This window comes from Bidens hawaiensis, unplaced genomic scaffold (assembly GCF_021521415.1).
Source record: "Bidens hawaiensis isolate Kalapana, Puna unplaced genomic scaffold, B.hawaiensis_p1.1 tig00011793_1, whole genome shotgun sequence".
Taxonomy (NCBI): Eukaryota; Viridiplantae; Streptophyta; class Magnoliopsida; order Asterales; family Asteraceae; genus Bidens; species Bidens hawaiensis.
This window is the reverse complement of record NW_027491937.1, coordinates 553,804-578,357: the sequence shown is the minus strand read 5'-3', so window position 1 is coordinate 578,357 and position 24,554 is coordinate 553,804. Positions and strand designations below refer to the sequence as shown.

At 36.5% G+C, this 24,554-nt stretch overlaps 1 protein-coding gene across 1 annotated transcript; it reads right to left on the bottom strand.

Moving 5' to 3' along the window:
• Positions 1-13,780: 13,780 nt before the first annotated feature.
• On the bottom strand, positions 13,781-17,805 carry LOC143539066 (RNA-binding protein BRN1-like). The gene is made up of 9 exons (XM_077032487.1): positions 17,547-17,805; positions 17,295-17,377; positions 16,126-16,177; positions 15,862-15,987; positions 15,676-15,755; positions 15,410-15,592; positions 14,985-15,291; positions 14,225-14,368; positions 13,781-14,152 (listed from the first exon to the last, which is right to left on the bottom strand). Exons 1-9 carry the CDS (start codon positions 17,713-17,715, stop codon positions 14,025-14,027), a joined length of 1,272 nt encoding a protein of 423 aa, XP_076888602.1. The 5' UTR covers positions 17,716-17,805; the 3' UTR covers positions 13,781-14,024.
• Positions 17,806-24,554: the final 6,749 nt, after the last annotated feature.

Genomic DNA, 24,554 nt, shown 5'->3' with positions numbered 1-24,554 from the left:
ACAGAGAAACAATAATCGGAGATGCAAGGATAGTCTTCATCGTCATCTCCCTCTTCAACTGCCCGTACATTCTGATTGTTGAACTTGGCATACGACTTCGAATTGTTGTTCCTGTTCCAGGATCCTTTATTCTTTTCGGGGGTTTCTTGTTTGGTTTGTCCCCCAAGACGATCCTGGATCCTTTTATCTTCTTCCAATCGGATGTATCTCAATGCCCTGCTTCTGACTTCGTCTAATGCCCTGCAAGGAGTCATCACTTAATCATCATAAAAGGGGGAGCTCTTCTGAATTCCCATCTTGAATGCTTCAATAGCAGTAGTCATATCAAGATTTGGGATTTCTAGAGCTTCCTTGCCGAACCTGGTAACGAAGTCCCTAAGGGATTCATCACTAGGCTGGATAACACGATATAAATCACTGGTCAATCTTTCAAATTTCCGACTACAGGAAAATTGATTATTAAACAAGTTAACCAAGTGAGAGAAAGAAGTAATTGAAAAGGGAGGAAGACTTAGCAGCCATTTTAGTGCGGCTCCCGTTGGTGTGGATCCAAAGCCTTTGCACAAGCATGCTTCCTTGAGTCTTTCAGGAACGGGGTTGATTTCCATCCTCTCTCTATACTGGGCCACAGGTTCTTCAGGATCAGTGGTCCCGTCGTAAGTCTTCATATTGGGAGTTTGGAATCGTTTCGGGATTTCAGCATTGCAGATAGGTGGAGCAAATCTAGATAGTTTGTGGCTTCCTTCGGGTATCTCGGGGATCTGTCTTATGACCCCATGAACACTGGATATCATATCCTTAAGTTTTTGTAGTTCCTTGGCCATAGCTTGGTTGATGCATGTATCCTGCACGGGACCACGGTTAGCATTAAAGTATAAAGGATCAGTCAAGTTACCAGTTTGCTGAGTGAAGGCCGGAATCTCGGATGAGTATCTGGGATAAGAAGAATCAGCAATAGGAGTTGGTCCTCCAGATGCTATGGTCTGCATGGGGATTATGTCTCCTTCGTGGACTTCGGAGGATCGTTGATGTTGGATTCCCGAAGATCCTTGGTTTTGAAAGGAGGATCCTTGAGGTTGGGAACTGTAGGATCCTTGAGTGTATGCCCCAGTGGATCCTGGTGGAAGGATGGTTGATCCTTGTGAATAATATGAGGATCCTTGATTCTGCTGGGTCATGGATCCTTGAGGGAAGGTAGATGACATTGGCTGATCTAACGAGAATCCTTGAGCCTGTTGACCCATGGATCTCTGTTGAAGGATAGATGATCCTGGCTGAAATAGCAAGGATCCTTGAGCCTGTTGACCCATGGGCCCCTGTTGAAGGATGGATGATCCTGGCTGAAACAGCAAGGATCCTTGAGCATGTTGACCCATGGACCCCTGTTGAAGGATGGATGATCCTGGCTGAAACAGTGAGGACCTTTGAGCCTGCTGACCCATGAACCCCTGTTGAAGGATGGATGATCCTTGCGAGAACTGAGCCATGGATTCTGGACTGCTAAAATCCAGCATCCTGGGCATCAGGAGGGTGAGATCCTCTGCTGGCCTCTTGTTCTTCTTGAGATCTTCTATCTCACGGAGGATCCTCTGGTTGGTCTTTTTCTACTGCTCCATGTATGCTTTAACCTGCGAAAACATAGATGAAACATCACTGTTAGTACTAACCACCGGGGCCGCAGTAGCGGTTTTTGAGCTCTGGAAGACTGGTAGTTGAGTCTTGTTTCCAGCAGCAGCAGGCCGTTGCGCTCCCGTGATTGGCGAAGGCATTGGTGGCAAAGTCCTTGATGAGAGAGAAACTGATTATGGCATGGTTGATGAAGCAGAGGTTGATTGAGAGGCCATTGATAGTGATTTGGGTACAAAAAATTCGGGAATTGATAGGAGTAATATGGATTATAGCACCAATTTCCCCACGGTGGGTGCCAAATTGTTTTGGACAAAAATCTACTAAGGATCAAGTATCCAAATCTGTTAAGTGAGGTAAGGTGCTAACTCAATAACGACAAGTGTGTAATCGTAATATTGGTGAACACAAAGGTTTGATTACGAGGGAAAAAGCCCTTAACCAAGATAGTCTTACTTCGGTCAAAATTTATCAAGGTAATCTTTGGTCGAGTCTCTTCAATCAAGGATTAACTAAGTAATCTTTGGTTGAATCTTTTCGGTCAAGGATCAACGAGGTAACCTTTGGTCGATAAGTATGTGATTATCGTGACCTCCGACACAAAAAACCTATCACCGTCGTTTATATTAAGCAAAAAAGGTGTTACAATCAATGTGGAGTCAATGATCGAGATTACAAAGCAAGCTAGTGAATAGAGAGAATGTTTGTTTCTGCTCTAGTGTGTGTTAATACATGTGTTTTCCTACTCGATCATAGCTCGTTTAAATAAAAAATATCCCTAACAATATTTCCTAATTATCCGGAAGTCTTCCACCTAGCCGCTACACGACCTTTGACCACGTGCCAATAGCCATCCAGTAGCGAGATAAGCGGGAGACCGAGTCTTGTAGTCGTTGCTGATATTTACACGTTCATCTTCACATGAGTTCGTCCAGTAACAGCTACTTTGAACTAGGATCCTGGATCCTTGCTCCAGCTAGAGGTTGCTCTATGAGAATAGTTGATACAAGTATGTCTTAAAGTTGCCACACATGTCTAACACATCCCCATACTAAACGCAATCATTAGTAAACAAGTAATACCGAGGATCATCGATCCTTAATATCCTGATACGTATTTTGTGACATCCGGCATTTTTAAGTTAACTCTGTTAACTAAACCCAGTTAAATCCTGTTGACTATGTCTATAAACTCAGTTAGTTCTGTTAACTATGAGTATGAACTCTTGTACATGTGATGTCATGTATGCGTATATTTAAGTCAATGTGTCATTGGTGACTTAAACAAGGATAAGTGACTAATTATAACTAGGATAATAAACTCGTCTTGCATGTTATAATAAACATGTCATATAACATGTATGATAAGTATAATGTGCTATGTGATTAATATGTTATATTATGGTTATTACATGGTGATGTGATTGTAAGTAAGCTAAATGATTAAATAGGTTATATTGTATGTCATGTAACATGTTTATTATTTAAATGGAACCTTAGGTTATGTTACATAGGAAATGTTTATTAAAATATGTAGCATGTCACACATGAGTTAATAAAAGTTAACCTAAGTAATTTTATTCATTAAATCAATCATAAATGGTTGTTAATAACAAGGAGGTTACAACTATTGGATGCCAACACCTTTTCCTTTCCCTTTTCCTCTCTCTTTGGCCGTGATACTCACACACACACACATACTCTCATTTTCTTTCATACAAACAATCATCTTCTAGTATTTTCTCCATAACACAAGAGTTGGTGATTTTGGTAAACAAGGGTTTAAGCATTTGATCAAGCAAAGTGAGTAGATTATTATGTTTATATGTTTCTTTTTCTTTTAATTCATATGAACCTTGTATCCAAATGGTTGGATCATGAAAGGGGATGATCAAAGTTTGACAAGTAAAAAGGATTTTTGTATGTGTCTTGATTAGTATTTTTGAGTCTTTTATAAATACATGTGTTTTTACTTTTCTTATGAAATCAAATGGATAAAAATAAGACATGAAATTTGATTTGGTAAGAATGTTTCTTGATGATTTTGAATCATAAATGTTTCTTGATGATTTTGAATCAAAAGGATAGAAAAGTTGTGATTTGTAGTGGATTGTGCCTAAAACTGCTTGTTTTCAGACTTGATGTTCCGGATTGCATTGTGGATAACTTGATGATATGTTTGAGTTTTTGATCGATTTTTGATTCTATGAACATGTGCTTTGAATCTAGTTTTCAGAAAGTTCGGAATCTTAATTTTTGGGCTCTGTTTGAGTACGTTTTATGAATTTATAAAATCAGGATGCAAAGCTGATTTAGGGATAATAATTTCTGAGTTGAGTTGTAAATTTCATAACTTGATGATAAAAATAGATATGGATATAATTCTACATCTAGGATGTTGTAAATTGAATTAGGAATCTAGTCCAATTGGTCTTGCATCAATTGGACAAATATGGAATTTTTGACAAATTTTTGATTACTACTGTGTTGTTGTAGAAATATAAATCATGTTGTTGTAGTATATGGATATTCTGGACGAATTGGTAAATCCAAAAATTGTGAGAAAAATATATGTTGAACCTAATACTGATGTGTACATGTGTGATTTATTTGGTAATTTAATTGTGAGTTTTGATTGATGAGAAAAATCGGTTTAGGTGGTATAAATTGTTAAAGGTGATAAAGGTGTTGGTTGAATTGAGATAATTGCAAATTGTGATATGTTAGTTGTGGTAAATTAGAACTTTGACTTTTTAAGTCAACTTAGAACTAGTTGACTAAATAGTTAGTCTTGCTTGTGATGTTGTGAAAGTGTATTGATCATAGAATTGCAAGGAATATGGCTAAGTGTGTATACTTGATGATTGATTAAGTGTGACTAGAATTATAAGGTAAACATTCTAAGTCCAACCTTTTAGTCAAAGGTCAATATTTTAGTCAAAGGTCAATATTTTAGTCAAAGGTCAAAACTTTAGTCAAAGTCAACTTTAGTCAAAGTCAACAAAAGTCAAACTTTGGTCAAGAGTCTTTTTTTAAAAACAATGGGAGATTGTTGGATACTAGTGGTTCTATGAACCATCCCACAAGTTACTTACGTACTTGCATTTTTAGGGTCTTAGCACGTGACGCATTTACTTCGGTCGGATTTGTGTAATACCCGAAGCACCAACAAGGTGAGTTTACGGCCCCACTTTTATACTTTTCCTTTGGGGGAGGTAACATGCAAAACTGTTTTACTTTACTTGCTCTAAATCTTTACACAACCGTTTGGTTGCTTATAACGTAGTGTTTCTTTGCCATGGAAAGTCCTCACGAACATCGGACCGTTAACTAAGGTTAACTGGCGTGGTAAATTTAAATAGTACTATTGGGTTTGACAAACCCCACCCTGCATTATTCTCGACTGGAGGTCGAACGGGGTGTAACTTTGACCAAACTTTGTTAAGTTTTGGCAATACTTGACTTGAGGCAATAACTAGTCAGCTTCGGTCGTGATGGAAACATAACACTATGCGGCAACGAGTTAACTAAGTGTAGTTAACCATGGGCCACTTTTATTTATAAATGTTTATGAACTGATAGAGCATAACTTACTTTGAAAACCTGTGAACTCACCAACCATATGTGTTGACTCTTTTTAGCATGTTTTCCTCAGGTCACTAGCAAGCACTTGGATTAGGATAACATTGCATGCATGGACTCGCATTGGTTTAAGTTTGAAAACATCTATTTGATATTGGTTGTGCGCTTGTAGCGCCATGAATTATTTAAACTTGTTTGGGAGATGGCTCCCGCACTTTGTTTAGCTTCCGCACTAGCACTTAAGTACTCTGAACATTTTATTTTGATTTGTTAAAACTTTTAAGACCATATAGATGTCGTTTGGTGTGATTAATGTGTTCGGATCCTGGTTTGTCACCCGCCTTACGGTAAAACTCCGTTAGTGGAAATTTGGGGGTGTGACATATTTCAAGGATAAACTATCCATAAGACAGACAAGGATAAAGGATCCTCGGTATAAAATTTATGGCCTAACAAACTCTATCCATAAATTTTGTGTTATTGATGCGTTAACCTTTTTCAATGTTATCTTAGGCAGACCCTGGATCCATGATATGAAGGTTGTACCCTCAACCTATCATCAATGCATCAAAATGCCGACACCTTAGGGAATTGTCAAAATTCAAGGTGACTAATAAGAGGCTAAAGATTGTTATGCCTCATCCATGAAACCTATGATTAAACCTACTCAAGCATAGAAATTAAAGAACAAAACATCTGATGTCTTGGAAGCAGCTGAACAAGAGGTCAAAGAAATACAATTAGATGATAAGGATCCTGACATCAAAGTGTTGATATGAACTAGAATTCCTGAAGAAATTGAAGAACAGTTGGTCAAGTTCCTCAAGAGTAGAACTTCTACCTTAGCATAGAAGCATGAGGACATCACATGTATTTCTAAAAATGTTGTTACTCACAAATTGGGTTTGGATAAAAATTTCAGTTTAATACAACAAAAGAGAAGAAAATTCGCACCTGAAAGAAATGTCATCATCCAAGAAGAGGTGGACAGATTGTCGAAAGCAAGAATGATCAGGTAGGTAAAGTTCCCAAGATGGTTAGCCAATGTGGTGATAGTCCAGAAAAAGAATGGTAAGTGGAGAGTTTGTGTTGACTACACCGCTACACGGACCTCAACAAAGCTTGCCCCAAAGATCCTTTCCCATTACCACATATAGGGCATGTTTGGGATTGAGTTTGAAAAATGCTTATTGGCTTATTGGCTTTTTTGAAAAGCCATTTTGAAAAGCCTGGATTTAGGGTTTTAGAAAATTGCTTTTTAACCCTTTCAAAAAGTTAAAATAAAAAAGATTTTTGTGATTGCCAAACACATTTTGACTTATTGGCTTTTTGAAAACATTAAAAAGTCAATAAGAATTTTTCAAACTCAATCCCAAACATGCTCATAGACTCCATGGTAGACGCAACTGCTAGTGTCACACCCCGACTAGTATGGCGGAAGCATAATACGAGAATGTAACAGGCACCTCTGGTATCAACCACATTGTTTATAAAGAAACATTAACAAACTAATTTACATTATATTACATCATTTTAACTTTGTTTACAAACTAGGTGTTACACAACATTAACCAATTCACTGTTGCTTTATTCTTATTTAATATAATTGCTTCTATCTACAACTGTCTTATCTACTTCCAGCACATGTAACACATAAACACCTCATTCCAACTTTGGTATATCTGAAAAGCATGTTAAAAAGGGTCTACTACGAATAGTTGGTGAGTTTCACAAGTTTAAATGAAACCAGTATACTTATTCATAGTATTCATGTTATGTATGTATATGATGTAATTATAATAAGTCACAAGTGAATCTTTAACGTGCTTTACCACGTGGCCTCTCACTCCCACACACTCCCCGTAGCCACATCTGCCACATGCCCCAAGTATTATGTCTAACACCATATAGTATGTGTGTATAGTTATATGGTCATGTGCAATTGTGTAATGTTCCGGTACTCTCCATCGGCTCTGTCAATTGGGTTTGTCAAACCAATAGTACTATTCACATGCCACCGGTTCAAAATTAATCACTCGTGTTTGTGAGGACTTTCAAGTATTAGCACTTAGATAATTCACAGCATAACACGTTTTCAAATAGATAGATATATGTAAACATGCTTTTCACCCCAAAAGTTAGTAAAACAGTTTAAAAGAGGGGTCATGAAACTCACCATATAGTATAAGCAATATACTTCAATAGATAATATGTCTCGATTATATCTCGATCCCTATAATCGGTATTGTACTGTTAATACTAGTATAGTCATTAAACTGCGTTGAGCTGTATATCTATTCTGGTATGGCTGTTACGCCCAGATCGTGTCAGTATTCTTAAATTGTGACGTCGTACAATATGTAATATTCAAAATCGGTCCTCGCTCAGTCTCACCATTTTCCGCCTAGAAAAGTTGGTTGTTCACGCGTTTCGAATATAAGTAAGATCACACAAACTTGAGTAAACGTACTATTTGATAAATGATTCGAACTATAAAAGAAAATTAGCGTTTAGGTGTCTGGATTCGCTTCTGGGTTCGTTTCCGTTTTTATACGAACTGGATTGTAGAAAACGCGCACAATTCATCCGAATTGTCCGAAAATCTCTTAAAAAGTTCGGTTTTACCAAGTTTACCCAAAACTAAGATATTTGACCACTTTTATGTTTTGATAATCCAGTCAGTTCGTTAATCATAACGTTACCAGCTTCATCAAAACATATATAAATTAAATCTTCAAATCATTATAACTCTTTATTTATATATAACTAAATCATGAAAATTATTACACTAACAACTTAAAATGTGTATATTTTTATAAAAATGTTTTCATAATTATTAAACTTACTTATTCATTTATAAAATTCATTTTATATGTTATTTTTATCTTTCGTTTATACCAAACGATACCTAAAATCTAATAATTTTTCTGAATGGTCAAAATATTTTCATATATTCCCTGAAAAATTTCCAGAAACTAACTCTTTAGCTAAAATATCTTTTTGCGCATAATTCAGCTAGTAAAACTCGATTAAACGAGAATCCAGAAACCATAGCTAAACTTCTCCAATTGGCCCAAAATTTTCTGTGTGACTGTAAAATGACTTTCCTGAGTTCTCCACAAAATTCAGATTTTTTCAAACTGTTTACCTAGTTTTCATAATAAATCGTCAATAAACAGTTATAATATCACCAAATATTCTCCGCTTATCGAAAAACTACCAAATTTGAACAGGACTCATTCATATGATCCCTGATGTCCATGAAAAGTTTCATAGATTAACAAGTATGTCACAATCTAATCCTCAGCAGCCTCTAAACTAGGGTTTTCGGTTAATACCTTTGCGATTTTCGATTGGTCAAGCCCTCTTTTCAAGTTTCCGGGTCCTTGGTTAGATATATAAAGTATCTAAAGATCAAATACAACAAAACCAGGCATAAATCAGCAATCATCAAGCCTTGTTACATAGTGTTTCAGTTAGGTTTTTAAATCGAGTTTTTAAACCTTAAAACGCGATTTTAATCTTCTAATCCGTGTTTTTGGCCCAAAAAAAGTTCTTGATTCAGATTTGTAAGCATTTTTAGCATCACAAGATGTTTTTGTTTCATTTTGAAAGGGTTTTAATGATTAAACATGATCTTTCTTGATTAAACACTAATTTAATGTTTATAAACATGTTAAAAATGATCCAAATCAAGGTGTTACCTCAACTGGAAAGGATTAAGATGGATCAGCATATGGAGAATGTGAAAATATCAACCTTTGAGATTTAGGAAGCTTAAAAGAGAAGATACACAAGGGGTGGGTCCCCCTTAGCTTGTGGCCGCCATAAGGGGGTCCCCTTAGGGCCCTCTTTTGGCCACATTTGCCTCGTTTTGCGTGTCGAAGGTGAAATCCCGAGTCTAAATTTAGTTCGGTTTTTGGTGAGAAAAATAGTTCGGGTGTGATAAACAGCGTAAAACGAGTGTTTTTCAGCTAATTTTTGTAAATTAAGAAAAAATGTACTGACTCGTAAAAATCCACAATATTTTCACGAGTTTCTTAAAACATCTTAAATAAGTGTTTCATAAGTCTTTTTCGGATTGAAGGATGATACAACGCTTGTTTTGGTACTATCGATCGCGTTTAATATCATAGCGTATTGTTAAACGGGTATTTTTTTAAGTAGTTTTCCACATACCAGGGCTTTAATATTAGTTTGTTAGTTACTATGATATATATATATATATATATATATATATATATATATATATATATATATCATATACCCCCCCCCCCGGATGTATATGGGTCATAATCAGTGGTGTTTGTTTAATCGTTTGCTCGCTACGTAATAAACGATTAATCACTAAGAAATAAATAAGGTATATCTCGTTTTGTCAAGAATGTCGCATTCTCCACCGGTTAAGAAATTTTGTCCCCAAAATTCGATGTTCCAACTGCTTTCTTTATAGGAAAAAAGTGTGGGTAATTCTTGCAGAATTCATCCTTTCCCCTAAGCATATTCGGGTCCTTGTTGTGAGTTCCACCTAACCTTTACCAATGAAATTTTCTTGTGTCGTAACTGTTTGGTTTTCCCGTCGACTATTTCTACAAACTCTTCCACAAAGTTTAGTTTGTCGTTTACGTGCACATCTTCCAGTGGTATTATTGCCCTCTCGTCAGTGGCGTTTGTTTAATCGTTTGCTCGCTACGTAATAAACGGTTAATCACTACGTAATAAATAAGGTATATCTTGTTTTGTCACAAATGTCACATTCTCAACCGGTTAAGAAATTTCGTCCGCAATATATGGGTCATAATCAAGACGTTTGTTTAATCGTTTTCTCGCTACGTAATAAACAGTTAATCACTACGTAATAAATAAGGTATATCTCGTTTTGTCACGAATGTCACATTCTCCACCGGTTAAGAAATTTCGTCCCCAAAATTCGATGTTCCAACCGCTTTCTTTTTAAGGAAAAGGTGTGGGTAATTCTTGCAGAATTCATCCTTTCCCAAGTATATTCGGGTCCTCGTTGTGAGTTCCACCTAACCTTAACCAATGAAATTTTCTTGTGTTGTAATTGTTTGGTTTTGGTAGTCGACTATTTCTACAGGCTATTCCACAAAGTTTAATTTGTCGTTTACGTGCACATCTTCCAGTGGTATTATTGCTCTCTCGTCAGTAAGACATTATTTCAGGTTTGATAGATGGAAAACATCGTGAATAGTACTTAACACCAAAGGTAGTTTCATTCGGTAAGCTAAGCGACCAATTCTAGAAGTAACTTCATAAGGCCCAATGTATCTTGGAACTAATTTACCTGTTCTACCAAATCTAATGACACCCTTCCATGGGGACACTTTAAGAAACACCGCGTTGCCTATTTCAAAGGATAACGGCTTTCTCCGAACATCGGCATAACTCTTTTGTCGGTCTCGTGCTGCTTTCAGTTTACGTTTAATTTCATGAATTTTATTTGTCGTCACTTGAATTAAATCAGATCTAGTAACTTGAGTATTGCCAACTTCCATCCAACAAAGTGGTGATCTACATTTCTGCCCATATAATGCTTCATATGGAGCCGCTTGTATACTACTATTATAACTATTATTGTAAGAGAATTCAATAAGTGGGAGGTGTTGATACCAATTCCCTTTAGAGTTTAACACACAAGCACGAAACAAATCTTCTAATGTTTAAATTATTCTTTCAGATTGGCCGTCTGTTTGAGGGTGGTAGGTTGTGCTTAAATCTATCCGAGTTCCCAAAGTTTCTTGTATAGCTTGCCAAAAATGAAAAGTAAAATGACTATCGGGGACGGGTAAACATGTATACCTTAAAATGGACCGTTTAGATGGGGATAACGAGTCATAGGGACGGATACATATGTTTCATATCAGTAACCGAATTCCTCCCGTGCGTGTGTGAGATTTGCCTTATGTATAATACACATTTAATATATAGATATATGCACATGTCATATAAGTGTCATTAAAGAGTGAAACCAGTATGTTCATGATATCTAGAACTTGTTTGTCATATGCATATCAAGATCTTAATACCACCACCTGTATGAAGAAATAGGACTGTAGAAATCCACCTTATATTGGCCGTTACATAAAAAATATATATATATATATATAAATGGACCGTATATAATTTGGAGTTTAAATTCACATATATATAATCGTCACTTTAAATTCACATATAATTTGGAGTTTACATATGGTTTGCTAATATACATAATGGGTAGTCAAATACGTAAAAGTGGAAAACTACAACGAAAAAATTGTAGGCATGAAGTATTTTTGCTTTTGATGAGGTCAAGTGTATGCAGTCTCGAGTGATTGGACTGATTGCTACAACTAGGTCGAGCCCAAACCTCATACACTTCTCGGCCAACGTCGAGGGCACATTCTCGATGAGGGCCTGAAATTTTTAACATCGATAAGCAAACGGAGCTGAAAATGGCTTATAAGAAACTGATAAGAGCCCAGAAACTATAAGCAAATTCGTTAAACATTAAACAATCTAATAATATGTGAGCCTAGGCCTAGTAATGAAGTAATGGAATTGTAAAACTAATAATGTGTTTCATTCGTCCATTTTGGGGAAAATGTTTTACGTAATGGTTATTTTTTTAAGTACTTGTCTTGAACACTCGAAATTTCCGAGACAACCCTGGCTACAACTCTGGAAAGTAAAATGTTTTCAACCAAGCAACAGAATGCTTTGTAACATTACATGAAAAGGTTATGATGATGTCTTCATCACAAAATTCATACCAAACGGATAAATACAAATCCTAATCATAGGGTTTTGAGTTTTACCAATTCGCATAGTTTGGGTATAATGAACCCTCGAATACTGATTAGCATGATATATAATTGTTCAAGACCAAGTTTCCATAGCAAATTCTCAACTTAAACATCAAATGAGATTTATCTGGTAATGAAACAAAAGCTACAGAGAGCCACGACTTCTTGAACTAACACGACTACACGGAGGATCTTTGCGGGTCTTAAGACGAGGAGTGAATGATGGAGAAGAGGTCACCAGAAAGGGAGTAAGGTGGCAAAATAATATGTTGGCTAGTAGCCTAGCCATATACTATAACTCAACAAAATAAAAATATAGAACTTAGAATAAGTGTAACATTATAAAGCTAGCAGACGATCATGTTCACACCTATGATCTTAGCAAACACCGAGTAGAAAAGAAAAGAGATGTGTTTTCATGAGTATATATGATTGTAAATAAATTCTTGGTGTACAGCATATACTGATAGAAGTGACATATTGGCGGGTCACTTAGAAGAGCTCAACTGCTTCATTACTCTACCATCAAAACTATTTGGTGAATAGCTCCGCAAATAAACCAAATGTAGATCTAAAAATGAACATTTTTGTGCTATTTTTAGAAGAGCTCAGCTGCTTCATCAATACTCTAGCATCAAAACTAGAGTTAAATAGGTTACCATCAAGCAAAATCTAGATCACAGATTTCACTACCAAAACATTACTAATAGAAGTGACAAATTGGCGGGTCGGGAGTATTGGGTAATGTGTGAAAACGGGCCAGATCAAGTTAACCCGTGAGGCTGCAACCAAGTCTTTGTCCATATTTTTAAACCTTTTATAAATAACCAAGACATTATACATGACTACAAAACTAATACATAATACAATAATCTAAACTTTTTATTGCAAGTAATTTAAGGGGTAAACTTTTTTAGAAAAAGGTATTAATTGACTAGGCACAGAAATACATGTCATGTATCAATGGTGGACAGACTGCAACATAAATAGTAACAAGATAATATAAAATATTAAAGAAGAACAAGAACTAGAATGTGGTTCTAACGTTTCCCACGAACATATTGAAGCACAAAAAAAGGCAGACAAAAACATAAAAACAAGCACATCTGACAAATTAATATATAAAAATACTTTACAAAAAAACAATACTAAAGCAACTTTTAGCAATATCACCTGATATCACTGTGTGTCAGTTCTGCTTAAGCAAAGAAGCAACTACAATCTCATTATGTGGTGACATGGCTGCCTGGAACCCAACCAAACTTGAAAGAATGTGGTCATGTTATCTGTTAAGAGCCAGCTGGATAAAGATCAATTTCCAAGAATACAACAACTTGCAGTAACATGACAGAAGGCACGTGTGTGGGAGAATGCATCCAATGTTTTTGGCCTGTGTACAAAAGAGGAACAGTATGACAGAATAACTCAGAAAAATACCTTAAAATTTCCTATTACTCTTGATCAGAAAAGAGACTAATCATTAGCATTTAAGATTCTAATTAATGATAAAGTTAGTTTTCAAAATCTACTTAGCAATCTAAGCAGATATGCTGGTAAAATGGTTCAACACACACGCACGCACCTATAAGAGGTCTATAAAAACATGCACGAGTAACTGAAGCAAATACCTGCAGACGGACCGAGTGTGAATAGATCTTCTGACGCTCATAGAAATGACGAACAACTCAGATAACTTTGACGACAATAAAACAAGATCCAGAAAGATGATTAGCAGGTAGAGGAAACTGTTTGAAACGCTAAAGCTACATGCGATGTTATAGAGAAAAGAATGAATATATTGAAAGTCAATGACTAAATGAATTAATATGTTACACTATTACAGATTACAAAGGCACACAATAAACAAAGTATTACAAGTGTCAGGGCTTTGGCTACAAGTGGGTCCCAGATCCACTCAATAGCAGTTCAGTTCAGTTCAACTGCGGAAATTCTATACGCAAATTACATATAGAGATCTGCAGCCTTCTATATCTAGCTTACCATCATCATCAAATCAGTAAGCTTTGTTTTGTTTGTTGTCTCTTTTAAGTTGAACCTTCAACTTCTTACCACCTAACTGGAACCCGTTCATTGAATTTATTGCAGCTTGTGCAGCAGTTGGAGAATCGTAACTGACAAAACCTGCTAGCATCTGACTACTTAGAAACAGAATTGTGACAATTGTTTGAAAATAGAATATAATGAAGTTCATACCAAAGCACTTGCTAACACCAGTTGCCTTGTCAACAAAAACCTTGGAACTTAACACCCTTCCAAACCCTTGAAACGCATTTGCAAGCTCTTCGTCCCCGAAATCTTGAGGGATGTGATAAATAAACAGATTAGCACCAGGTGGACCTGCATTAAAACAAGCTCCTTAACATACAATAATAACTGAAGATGGAAATCGGGTGGGTCGGTAATTGGTCAAACGATTTCATGTCAAAATGGGTTAATTTTGGTACATGTCAATTGTCAAAACGGGTCGGGTTGGGCAAACCCTAAACACTTTTGTCCAAAGTTTGGCACAAGTTGGTTCATGTCAAAATGGGTAAATTTTAGTACCAACCGAACAGGTCAGGTACCTGGGTCGGTTGGTCATTGTACATTTAGGTGCATGTTGCTAATGGGTCTCAAAATGGATAAATATAATACTGGTCAAAACGAGTTGGGTTGACCGAAAACACTTTTTGTTCAACTTTTAATCATTTTAAGATAACTACTGCATCGAACCTGATTACAAATAAACTTATTATTTTGATAATAACTGCTTTTGTTAAATAGGGAGTTTTCGATCTGTTCAAACGATTCTCTGTTAAGATAACTTTTACCGACTTTACCAATTTAACTCATTAGAGCTACAAACAATCTGCTAAGTTTGTTAATTTTAGCCTGTTTGACCCATTAAAGAAACATCATGAACACACGTACAGTCAAGGGAGAGAGGTGATCTACATAAAAGATTTCTAATAACCTTCAACATGGTCTGGGGCACTTCCACTGACAGTTGAAGCAGTTGCAGCATGGTTATTTGCAACTTCGGGTGGTACTGGGCTAGATGGGCCACTGAAAGGTCTGATTCCCCCAGGAAACGCTAGAGGGTATTGAAGCCTAGGAACCGTTGGGTAAGCAGAGCCCATATAACCAGCTGGTGAAACCGTATAGTTTCTTGGAGAGGCAGCCCGTAATGCATTTGGCTGAGTCGGGCTCAGATTGGTAAAAGGGGGTTGATTCTGCATCGGGGGAAGGCGATACTGCATGGGCCCATAAGTTCCAGAATCCTACTCACAAAATCAACTCTTATTCATATAGTACCTCCAATGCCAAATGGCAGTAGCAACGAAAAGAGGATTCATAAAAAAGGTATTGGAGTAATGCAGTGACTATGATAAAACAAACCTGATACCCATAACCGTTATATGGTGGCATGTATCCCATTGGGAGTGCTCCAAATAAAGACGGATGTTGACTCGGGTCAACATTTGCCAAAGTAGACGCCAGCGATTGAGCCTTCTGAGCTTTTCTAGCTTGTCTTTCCTTTTCAGTGTCCGCCCATTTAACAACTAGAGGGACGGTTGAACCCTAATATGAAAAAACAAGATTAAAACAACATTGAAACTATTTAAGCAAAAAGGGAGCACAAATGCTTAATAATTAATATAAACCTCCATCTTGTGTTTTCCATTAAGGCTCTCTATAGCAGAAACAGCTTGTTCTTTTGTCTCATACTTCACAAAAGCACAACCTGCCATAATCATGATTCTAAAACATGAAACGGAGCTCCAGAAGTAGATAACAGACGTAATATTTAGCAATTTGATGAATCAAGAATCAGAAAGTATTAACCGCACCTTTACTTGTTTGTTGAGAACCTCTGAGAATTTGTAGGTCTTTTAAGGTTCCATATTGTGAAAATAATGTTGAAACTTCTTCTTCAGAAACATTCTTGGGAAGCATACCGATAAAAAGCTTGTGTTCTTGAGAAAAATGTCACGGAAAATTAAAAAATGCTAATCAGATAACGGTCATGTTAGACAACAAGCAACCAACAGAATGGCACATACAACAAGGAAAACAACAATCTTCAATTTAATTAATGAAATAACATAGCATACCCAATCGTTCCAATTCGCCATCCGCATACTTCACTTGCAATGGACTAGATGCCTGGTGATATAACAAAGGACACACGTCATCAAATCAAAAGGTCAAAATCATGTCTACAAGAACTTATGAGATATTTAACATCAATGTCACTAAAAAGAAGCCAATAACGTAAATCTGGATTAAAACACCAGTAATGATGAATTAAAACCCTAGAATTAGGTCAAACAGTAGAATAGTTACTGGCATTTCCATATTTTAAAAACATAATCGAGTCTTTTGCCAGCACTAATTACTTAATTAGTAGTATCCAAGCCATTTACTTCCCTGCACTTACTGTAGTACTTTACGTTTGATAAAAAGCCATTACTTTAATCAATATCATACTCTACTACTAACAGTAGTAACTATACATCTTTTGAAATAATTGATGTCGTGCCTTGAAAGAGAAACGAGGATGATGTCCATTGTCCAGTAAAGCAGGTTGCTACATAATGCCTGTTTTTCCCACAACAACTTTTACTAAACTTTATGATCATGTTCCTTTTAATAAAAAATAAAAAGGTGATCAGAACTCCCTTTATACACTAAACCATATATCAAGTACTTTACGAAGAAAACAAGTTATATTATAGGAACATTTGATTTTAGCATGTATTAATAAAAAGAGGAAAGTTAACGTACAAATTAAATTAACGTGCTAACTGTGCAAATCAAGTAGTGTAATTATATATACAAGTAGCGTAATGATGTAATTACATCGTAGTGTAATTACACTACACTATAATTACACTACTTGATTCGCACAATTAGCACATTAATTTAATTTGTATTTGATCCAAACCCTTAATAAAAATGTCTCCTATTAGTTCAACATTCCATTGATAATAATGAAAATAATAATAATAATAATAATCAGAAATTATTACAAAACAGTTAGACATCTTTAAAAAACACAAAACATTGCAATTTAACAAAACATCCCAAAAATAGAAATTGTCACAATTTCCATGGATACCCCTACATAGAAAAGTTTGTGATTTTGATGTGATGGAGATGTCACTCACAACATTATATCTCTTCCCAATCCAAATTTTCACAATGCATTATATAACCGAAGATCCGAACAATAACAACAACAATAAAAATAAGTTAATTAATTAATTAAGTAATGAATTACCCCAGGCAGAGTCTTCTTATTATGAAACGCGTCGACCGCCTTGTCGGCTTCGTCTCTAGACGGACATATCACAAAGCAACAACCTGATAACAACAATTAGTTAGGGTTTCAAATTCTCAACTAACCAGATCTCACAAGTCAACACTATTAACACAAAAATATAAATAGATAAAAACATCAATTATGATCCACGCATTGTGATCTGCAACTAACATAACATGATGAGTATCGAGAATGAATTAATAAATAAACCTCTAGAAGCTCTGGTGGCTTTGTCTTTGATGATGTTGACTTCGTCTACGAGAGCGAAGTCGTTGAACATTGCTATGAGCTGTTGTTCGGTCATGTGCTTGGGGACTTGGCCGACGAAGAGCTTGACGCTGTCGTCGGAATGTTTTCGAAGCATGTGACCGTCCGCCATTAATGCCGTCGGGTTTCTCGGTGATCTCGAACTTGTTTTCTCTCTCTTCTTCTTCTTCTTATTATTATTATTATTATTATTATTATTATTATTATTATTATTATTATTGTTATTGTTATTATTTACTCTCTCTAGACACACACTTGGGTCTTCGCTGGTTGGAGTACTGTTTGGGTAAATGGGTAAATGTTTTGAGGAGTGACGTGTATATATAATTATATATATGTGTTTGATCCTTGTACTGTAGGGAATGTGTTGTTTACCCCCATGTACTATCAAGTTATGTGTAACGACCCCCTTTAGCTCGTTTTGGCATAAGAGAGTTTGATGTCACGGAGTTATATTTCGAGACTCTGTGTGGCACCTGAAGGTCAGAAAATCGATCCGGTTTACTGGTTTTGTCTCGCAGCGATGTGTTCTTCATGCAAACACGTCTAGGCATGTACGTCTTCTTTCTCGTTTAGGTCGTGCCCAATGAAGTCCGGGACGAGCCAACAAACTCAAGCGTTAAAACACAAATCAAGTATCTTGATCTTCAAATATTTGGTCTGTGACATCGAGCTCCGCTCGTTTCTAGCTTTTTTTTTCTGAAGCTCGAGCTCGGCTCGTGAATTGTTTTTTCAAGCATGGGTTCAGCTCGTTTATTGTTTATTAGGTAATTAATATATGTTTTTATATATATTTTAGAAAACCCGTAAACGAGCCTAAGCACATCTTGAACTAGTGTAGTATCAGGGGCGGACATACCTTAAGCCGAGGCTACAGCTCAAATTTTCACGGGTAGTGTAAAAACAAATTTTTTTTGTCGATTTTCGTGTTTCGTTACGACTGAAAAAATAACGTTCCGGCTAAGATTTTAAGCCCAACTAATATATGTTTCAAACTCAAACAAAAGATAAAGCCCAAACAAAAAAACCCATTAACCCAACCCAACCAACCCATTAACCCACCTTTCACAACAAAAAAGATATGATGTTGGAGTTAAAAAGTGAGAGGGTAAAAAATGAAATTCTTTTTCGTGAGATTAAAGCAGAAAAATGATTAAATCAATAGGTTTCCCTTGCACGAGCCGGAGACACGCGATGGGGTTCTCATCATAGAACAATCACAAGCTTGTTAAAATTATTCCCTGAAGTTGTTGAGGTGCTTCAATTTATTAAATTAGATGGAGATAGTTTGCAACAAAGATACAATGCAAAAGGTATTCTATCATATTTTAAGACTCTTGAATTTGTGTTTTATATACACTTGTTGGACGAAATTTTAGGCGTCACAAATGCTTTATCAAAAACATCTTCAAAAAAAGAGTCAAGATTTGTTGGAAGCGTCTAAGTTGATAAGCGGGACAAATCGAGCATTGAATAATCTAAGGCAAACCGGATTTGACAAGATGTTGGCAAAAGTTACATCTTTTTGTGAAAAAAACAAGATTAGGATGTTAGATATGGAGAAAAGTTATGGTAATCAAAGAAATCGGAAGTATGTCATTACTAATCGACATCATTTTGAGGTTGAAGTTTTTAACACGGTCTTGGATATGCAAATTCAAGAACTTGGAAATAGATGTAGTGAGGTCTCAACTACTTTGTTAGAAAATATGTCGGGTTTAAATCCTTGTGATTCGTTTTCCAAGTTTTACATATCTAAGATAGTGGCTTTTACATAGATGTATCCGAATGATTTTACTAACGAAGAAATAGGGTGTATTCCGGGTGATCTTACGACCTTTTATTACACTTTTAAGGTTGATGATAAATTTGCAAAACTTGGTGGAATGGGTGATCTTGCTCGTGTAATGGTGGAAACTGGAAAACACACAACTTTTCATTTGGTTTATCGGATATTGAAGCTAGCATTGGTTTTACCGGTTGCAAACTGCAACCGTTGAAATATGTTTCTCTAAAATGAAGCTTATCAAAACGGATTTGCGCAATCGAATGGGTAATGAGTATTTGAACAATTCTTTAGTTTGTGCGGTCGAAAGAGAAACGTTTGATAAAGTAAATGAAGAAGATGTAATGACTCGGTTTCAAGCTATCAAAAACCGAAGAAGAGATATTTACAGCCCAACCGAGATCCGCCACTGTTTGTTCGTTAACCCGGTTAGTTTAAATTTATTTGTTGTCGTGTTCTTTATATTTGTTTCGTTAACATTGTATTAAATATGGGGAAAAATTGAGCGCTCCGGCTCGGTTTCAAGTCTAGATCCGCCACTATGTAGTATCTTAAACGAGCCTAAGTTCGGCTCAATCTCGTATATTACCTTGAACAAGTCAAAGCTTGGCTATGCAAAGTGAAATTAACAGAAGTCCAAACAAGGTAAAAACTTAAAAACACAAAAGGTTTAATAAGCCTCGACGGGCCCAAACAAGCTTTCCATACAATGCTTGAGCTCAAGCTCGATAACTAAATGAGCTTTATTTGAGGCTTTGGCTTGGCTTGACCTTGAAAAAACTAGCCTTGTTTCAAGCTTTTTATTAATCCAAGCTCACAAACAGCTTGACTCGTTTGCACCTCTAAAGTTATCCATGTTTTAATTTTGTGCGTCAAAAGCTTAAAATTTGGTCCCAAAATCAAAGACAATTATTTATTCATTTAACTTTATTATATTTCAATCTAAGTTTTTCTCATCTCCTCTTTAACACGCAAGTCTATATTTCCGGTCAATAACTATTTTTATGATATACACAAACACACATGTATGGTCGTGTGCGCAGAACAATATATACAAATTATATGGGTAGGGGTATGAAACATTTACATAGGAAATCCAAACAACACCATTGTGTCATGTTGCAACCACATATATGCATGTGCATCAATTAAATAGTTATAAATAACAATGGACGTCTATTTAAGAAAAAAAATACTAAAGTCTTTATTAACAAAACAAATGATATATCTTTTTTTTTTGAACGACCAACTAAGTAACACCGGGTATTCTGTACGCGACCCCATTGATTAAAGGTAGCCCAAGCCGGCCACTAGTCCGGACGGACGGAACCCCTAGCGGTCCACCTATTGAGAGATTCACCGGATAAAACCCGACCCCACGCCCCCAAACGGCACGACAGCGAGGAGCCGGTAAAACCGGGTGAGATCAGGACTCGAACCCTGGCAAACCAGGGTCATCCCTCATATCTTCCATATAAATTGGTGATAGTGAGATTTGAACCCTTACCTCTCACTAGTAAAGTGAGTGCTCTACCATTGAGTCACAACTAATTTCAAATGATATATTATTAACTAATTAACAAATAATATATTATTAAAAATGTTACTCATGCATGGTCGTAGTGGTGGTGCAAGGCTATGGGATCTTGTCATGCTAGGGGTGAAATATGGTTAGGACGCATATGTGTGTCAAGTTGTCTTAGACTCTTGTTGCTAGTTGGAGGTTGTGTGTCGTTAGGGTCCCGAATTTACACCTTATGGTTTGTCATAATTACAATTTCAAACCAACTACGTGTCGATGATATTTGACTAAGAGCATAAGAGATGTAAAGGTTGAGAATACAAGTAGGATGTTTGTATTTAAATTGGCTGAAAAGTTGGGGTCGGGTGACATGCTCATCTTAGTTGGGTTGGGGGGGGGGGGGGGGGGGGTACTTGGAGAGGTTAATAGATGCATGGGTCAATAATGTGTCGTGTCGACCTATAAACCTATTTAGCGCAAGGTCTTTTGGACAAAGGTTAGGGAGACGTTCTATTCGCTCGTTGGGAGTACAGAGCGGAACGCCGATATGATTTCGGGTCGGTGGACCGAAATCAGAAAATTTGTCGGCTTGTTTACTAATCTGTTCAACAGGAACGCCGGTCGTATGAGACCAAGTGGCAGTGACGATTTGGCGGTTTATAATTTCACTGTCGAAGAGTGGAAGCAGGAGTGCCTGCGGAGGTATGGGACGGTGAAGACGTGGGACGATGTAAAGGTGTGGGAGAGGTTGAGAAGGTGTTCTAAGTGGGTTGAGCTGGTGGCGCCGGACCTTGATGCGGAAGTAGGGCCGAAACGGACTAAAACTAGTTCGTCTGGAGCGTATAGCACTTCCGCCGGGTCGGATTGCCGGGTTGGATTCGACCTAAACGTTGTGGGGGAGGAAACGTCTTCACCGCCGAGGAGGCGGCCATTGGGAAGGGACGCCAGGGGGAAAAAACCGGCTGAAGGGGAAGCCGTAAACATCGCCGATCTTGTTGAATCCCTCAATAAATTCAACAAAACCATGGAGGTGGTCTCTAATGACAAAAAGGAAAAAAAAAGAATGAGAGATTTGGACTTCCTTACAAGAGACTTCAGTAACCTAAATCCGGTCGACCAAATGCTGATGGAAAAACAAAAGGAACGTATCCGGAAGAGGTTGATCGAAGAAGACCAAGCCGAAGAATAAGAATAATGTTTTTTTTAGTACTTTAATTTTTTTTAGATATTAATGTGTTTTTTTAATTAATGTGTGTTTTTTTAAATAATTTATGAGTTTTTTTAATAATACGTTTTTTTAATACATTTATAAAAAAATAAAAAAAAAAACCGCTCGCGCCCCCTCTCGCGCCCCTCCACACCAGGGCCCGGGGCGCGAGCACCACAACCAACACCCATCTTATCAAGTTTCTCTCTCTGCCACACGTCACAATATTATTGGCTGGAGCCCCCACTCGCGCCCCCCACACCCCTCAGCCTTAGTTGTGATGACATAGGATGATACCTACTAAGTTGTTAAAAACCATTGACATATGCCATAACTATTTATGAAAATTCTTTTGTCTTGTCTGAAAGTTAACAAATGGTGTCTTACATTTTTAGACATAATGTTATACGCTATGCCATGTTAAAATAAAATAAAAACTCATCAGTATAGATAAAATAACTATTGTATTAAAATTATAACTAGTTAAATGATAAAGACCCGTTAATAATTGTTAACATTACTAGAAATATCAACGAGATTAGAGGGTTTGAGAGTAATCGAGTATGTTGTCACTTTGAACTACCACATTTTTTTTTACTAATAAGGGTAAACTACATTGTCTTTATTTTTCGTTTTGTACACATAAATAATCGTCACTAGAGCTGTTAAAACATATACAAAAATTCTCTATTGTTATTTATGAGTTATGACCCACTTGTTGAGAATGTACGTTTCCGTCACTTAATAGCTAGTTACTATAAACATAAAGGGTATATTTGGCAAAACTAGCTGGTAGCTGGAAGCTGCTAGCTAGTGGCTGGAAGCTGTAGTTTTTTAGAAATATTTAGGTGTTTGGTAGAGTATCTGGAGCTTTTAATAAAACTAGTTGGGTGCTCGCGCGGTGTATCGTTCTAATTCGAAACATATTCTGACTTGACCCCTTTCGACTCAAAACTGTACCAACGTGAACTGAACCAAATTAGCCCTTTTTGCATTGACTCGTTTTGACCATAATTTGGTCTTACACATGACCCGGGCTTTCTTGACTCGACTTGTTGCCGATCCTTACCAATAATCACATAATATGCTGATTTTTTAAAGTTATAGAAGTATAACAATGTGATACTCAAATTAAAGAGAATAAAATGCTCGTTTTTATGATGTTATTTTTAAAAAAAATATTAACTTGTGAAAAAGTTATGACATTTTAAAAAGTCATGGAGGGTAGTTGGTTTTGAATAAGGGTTAAATATGTAATTATTATATAAATTAACAAAAGATTATGGAAGTTCAAGTACAAAAATTGTAAAATATGAAATACAAAAGCTTGTAGCTTTTCTCTAAATGCTACTAGTTGGAGCTTTTAGCTTCAAGTTTTTTCTCATAACCTAAAAGTTTAAAGCTACTCTAATCAAACAAGACTTTTCAATAAATATGAGCTTTTTCTTAAAAGCTTGTAGCTTAAAGCTTCTAAAAGCTTTTTGCCAAACATACCCAAAGTGATAAGTTATTTATAAAACTATAAAACTTTTGCATATAAACATTAAAAAAACGCTACCTTACAAAATTAGTGGTAGGTGACTTAGGTTCTCCAGTAGAGGCTCAAATTCGATCATTATTGGTGTCAATGTTGGTAGATTATGACAATGAAAAATTTGAGTTAGGCTTTGCGAGGTTGTCAGTTCGAATCCTGAGCCCACCCGGGTTTTGGTCTCACCATGTGCTACGCCAGAGAGTTCTACTCTTGTGATGACACAACAATTGTTAAGTGGCAGCCGACCCGAGGGAACGTACAAGCCAAACTATGGAGCCATTGTGAGCCCGGTTAAGACAACATAATCTGACCGGAGTGAAGCAACGAGGCTCTTCAAAGTCCAAAATAAAAAAGGTGCGATGATTTAACATACAGAAAACCACTATATAAAAAAAGAAATAAAATGTACTATTTTTATAAATTTCACGAACTATGATTGCTTTGTATTGATTTTGATAAATTGACTGATAAGACTATGGTACTAGATTTAGCAAGTAAGATGAAACAAGACTAAGGCTGAGGGGTGTGGAGCGCTAGGAAGGGCGCAAGAGGCCAGACGCTCGCGCCTCGGGGCGCGAGCACCACACCACCGAGGCGCGAGAGGGGCGCGAGAGGGGCGCGAGAGCGGAAAAGACATGCCAGCCTTTTATACATTTAATTTTCGTCCTACTTTTGCAATGATGATACTAAATGAGTGGCATTCAAATACCATTGCCACAAAATTCTATGCATCAAAATTTTAAAAATATTTTTATATTTATTCTTGAATATTGAATTTTTGATAAATTGTCAAGACATTCATCGAAAGGAGATACGTGCTTTAAATTTTACTATAAAAATAATATATTTTTATTTTTAATTATTTATTCATTTAAATTTTTCGTCTTTATTTTTCAAAGTTT

Excerpts from the sequence above, each read along its gene's own strand:
- LOC143539066 (XM_077032487.1), bottom strand. The coding sequence starts at position 17,715 with ATGGCGGACGGTCACATGCTTCGAAAACATTCCGACGACAGCGTCAAG. Across the intron at positions 16,178-17,294 it reads ATAAGAAGACTCTGCCTGGG|GCATCTAGTCCATTGCAAGT; the intron begins GTAATTCATTAC and ends TTATATCACCAG. Across the intron at positions 15,988-16,125 it reads TGGCGAATTGGAACGATTGG|AACACAAGCTTTTTATCGGT; the intron begins GTATGCTATGTT and ends ATTTTTCTCAAG.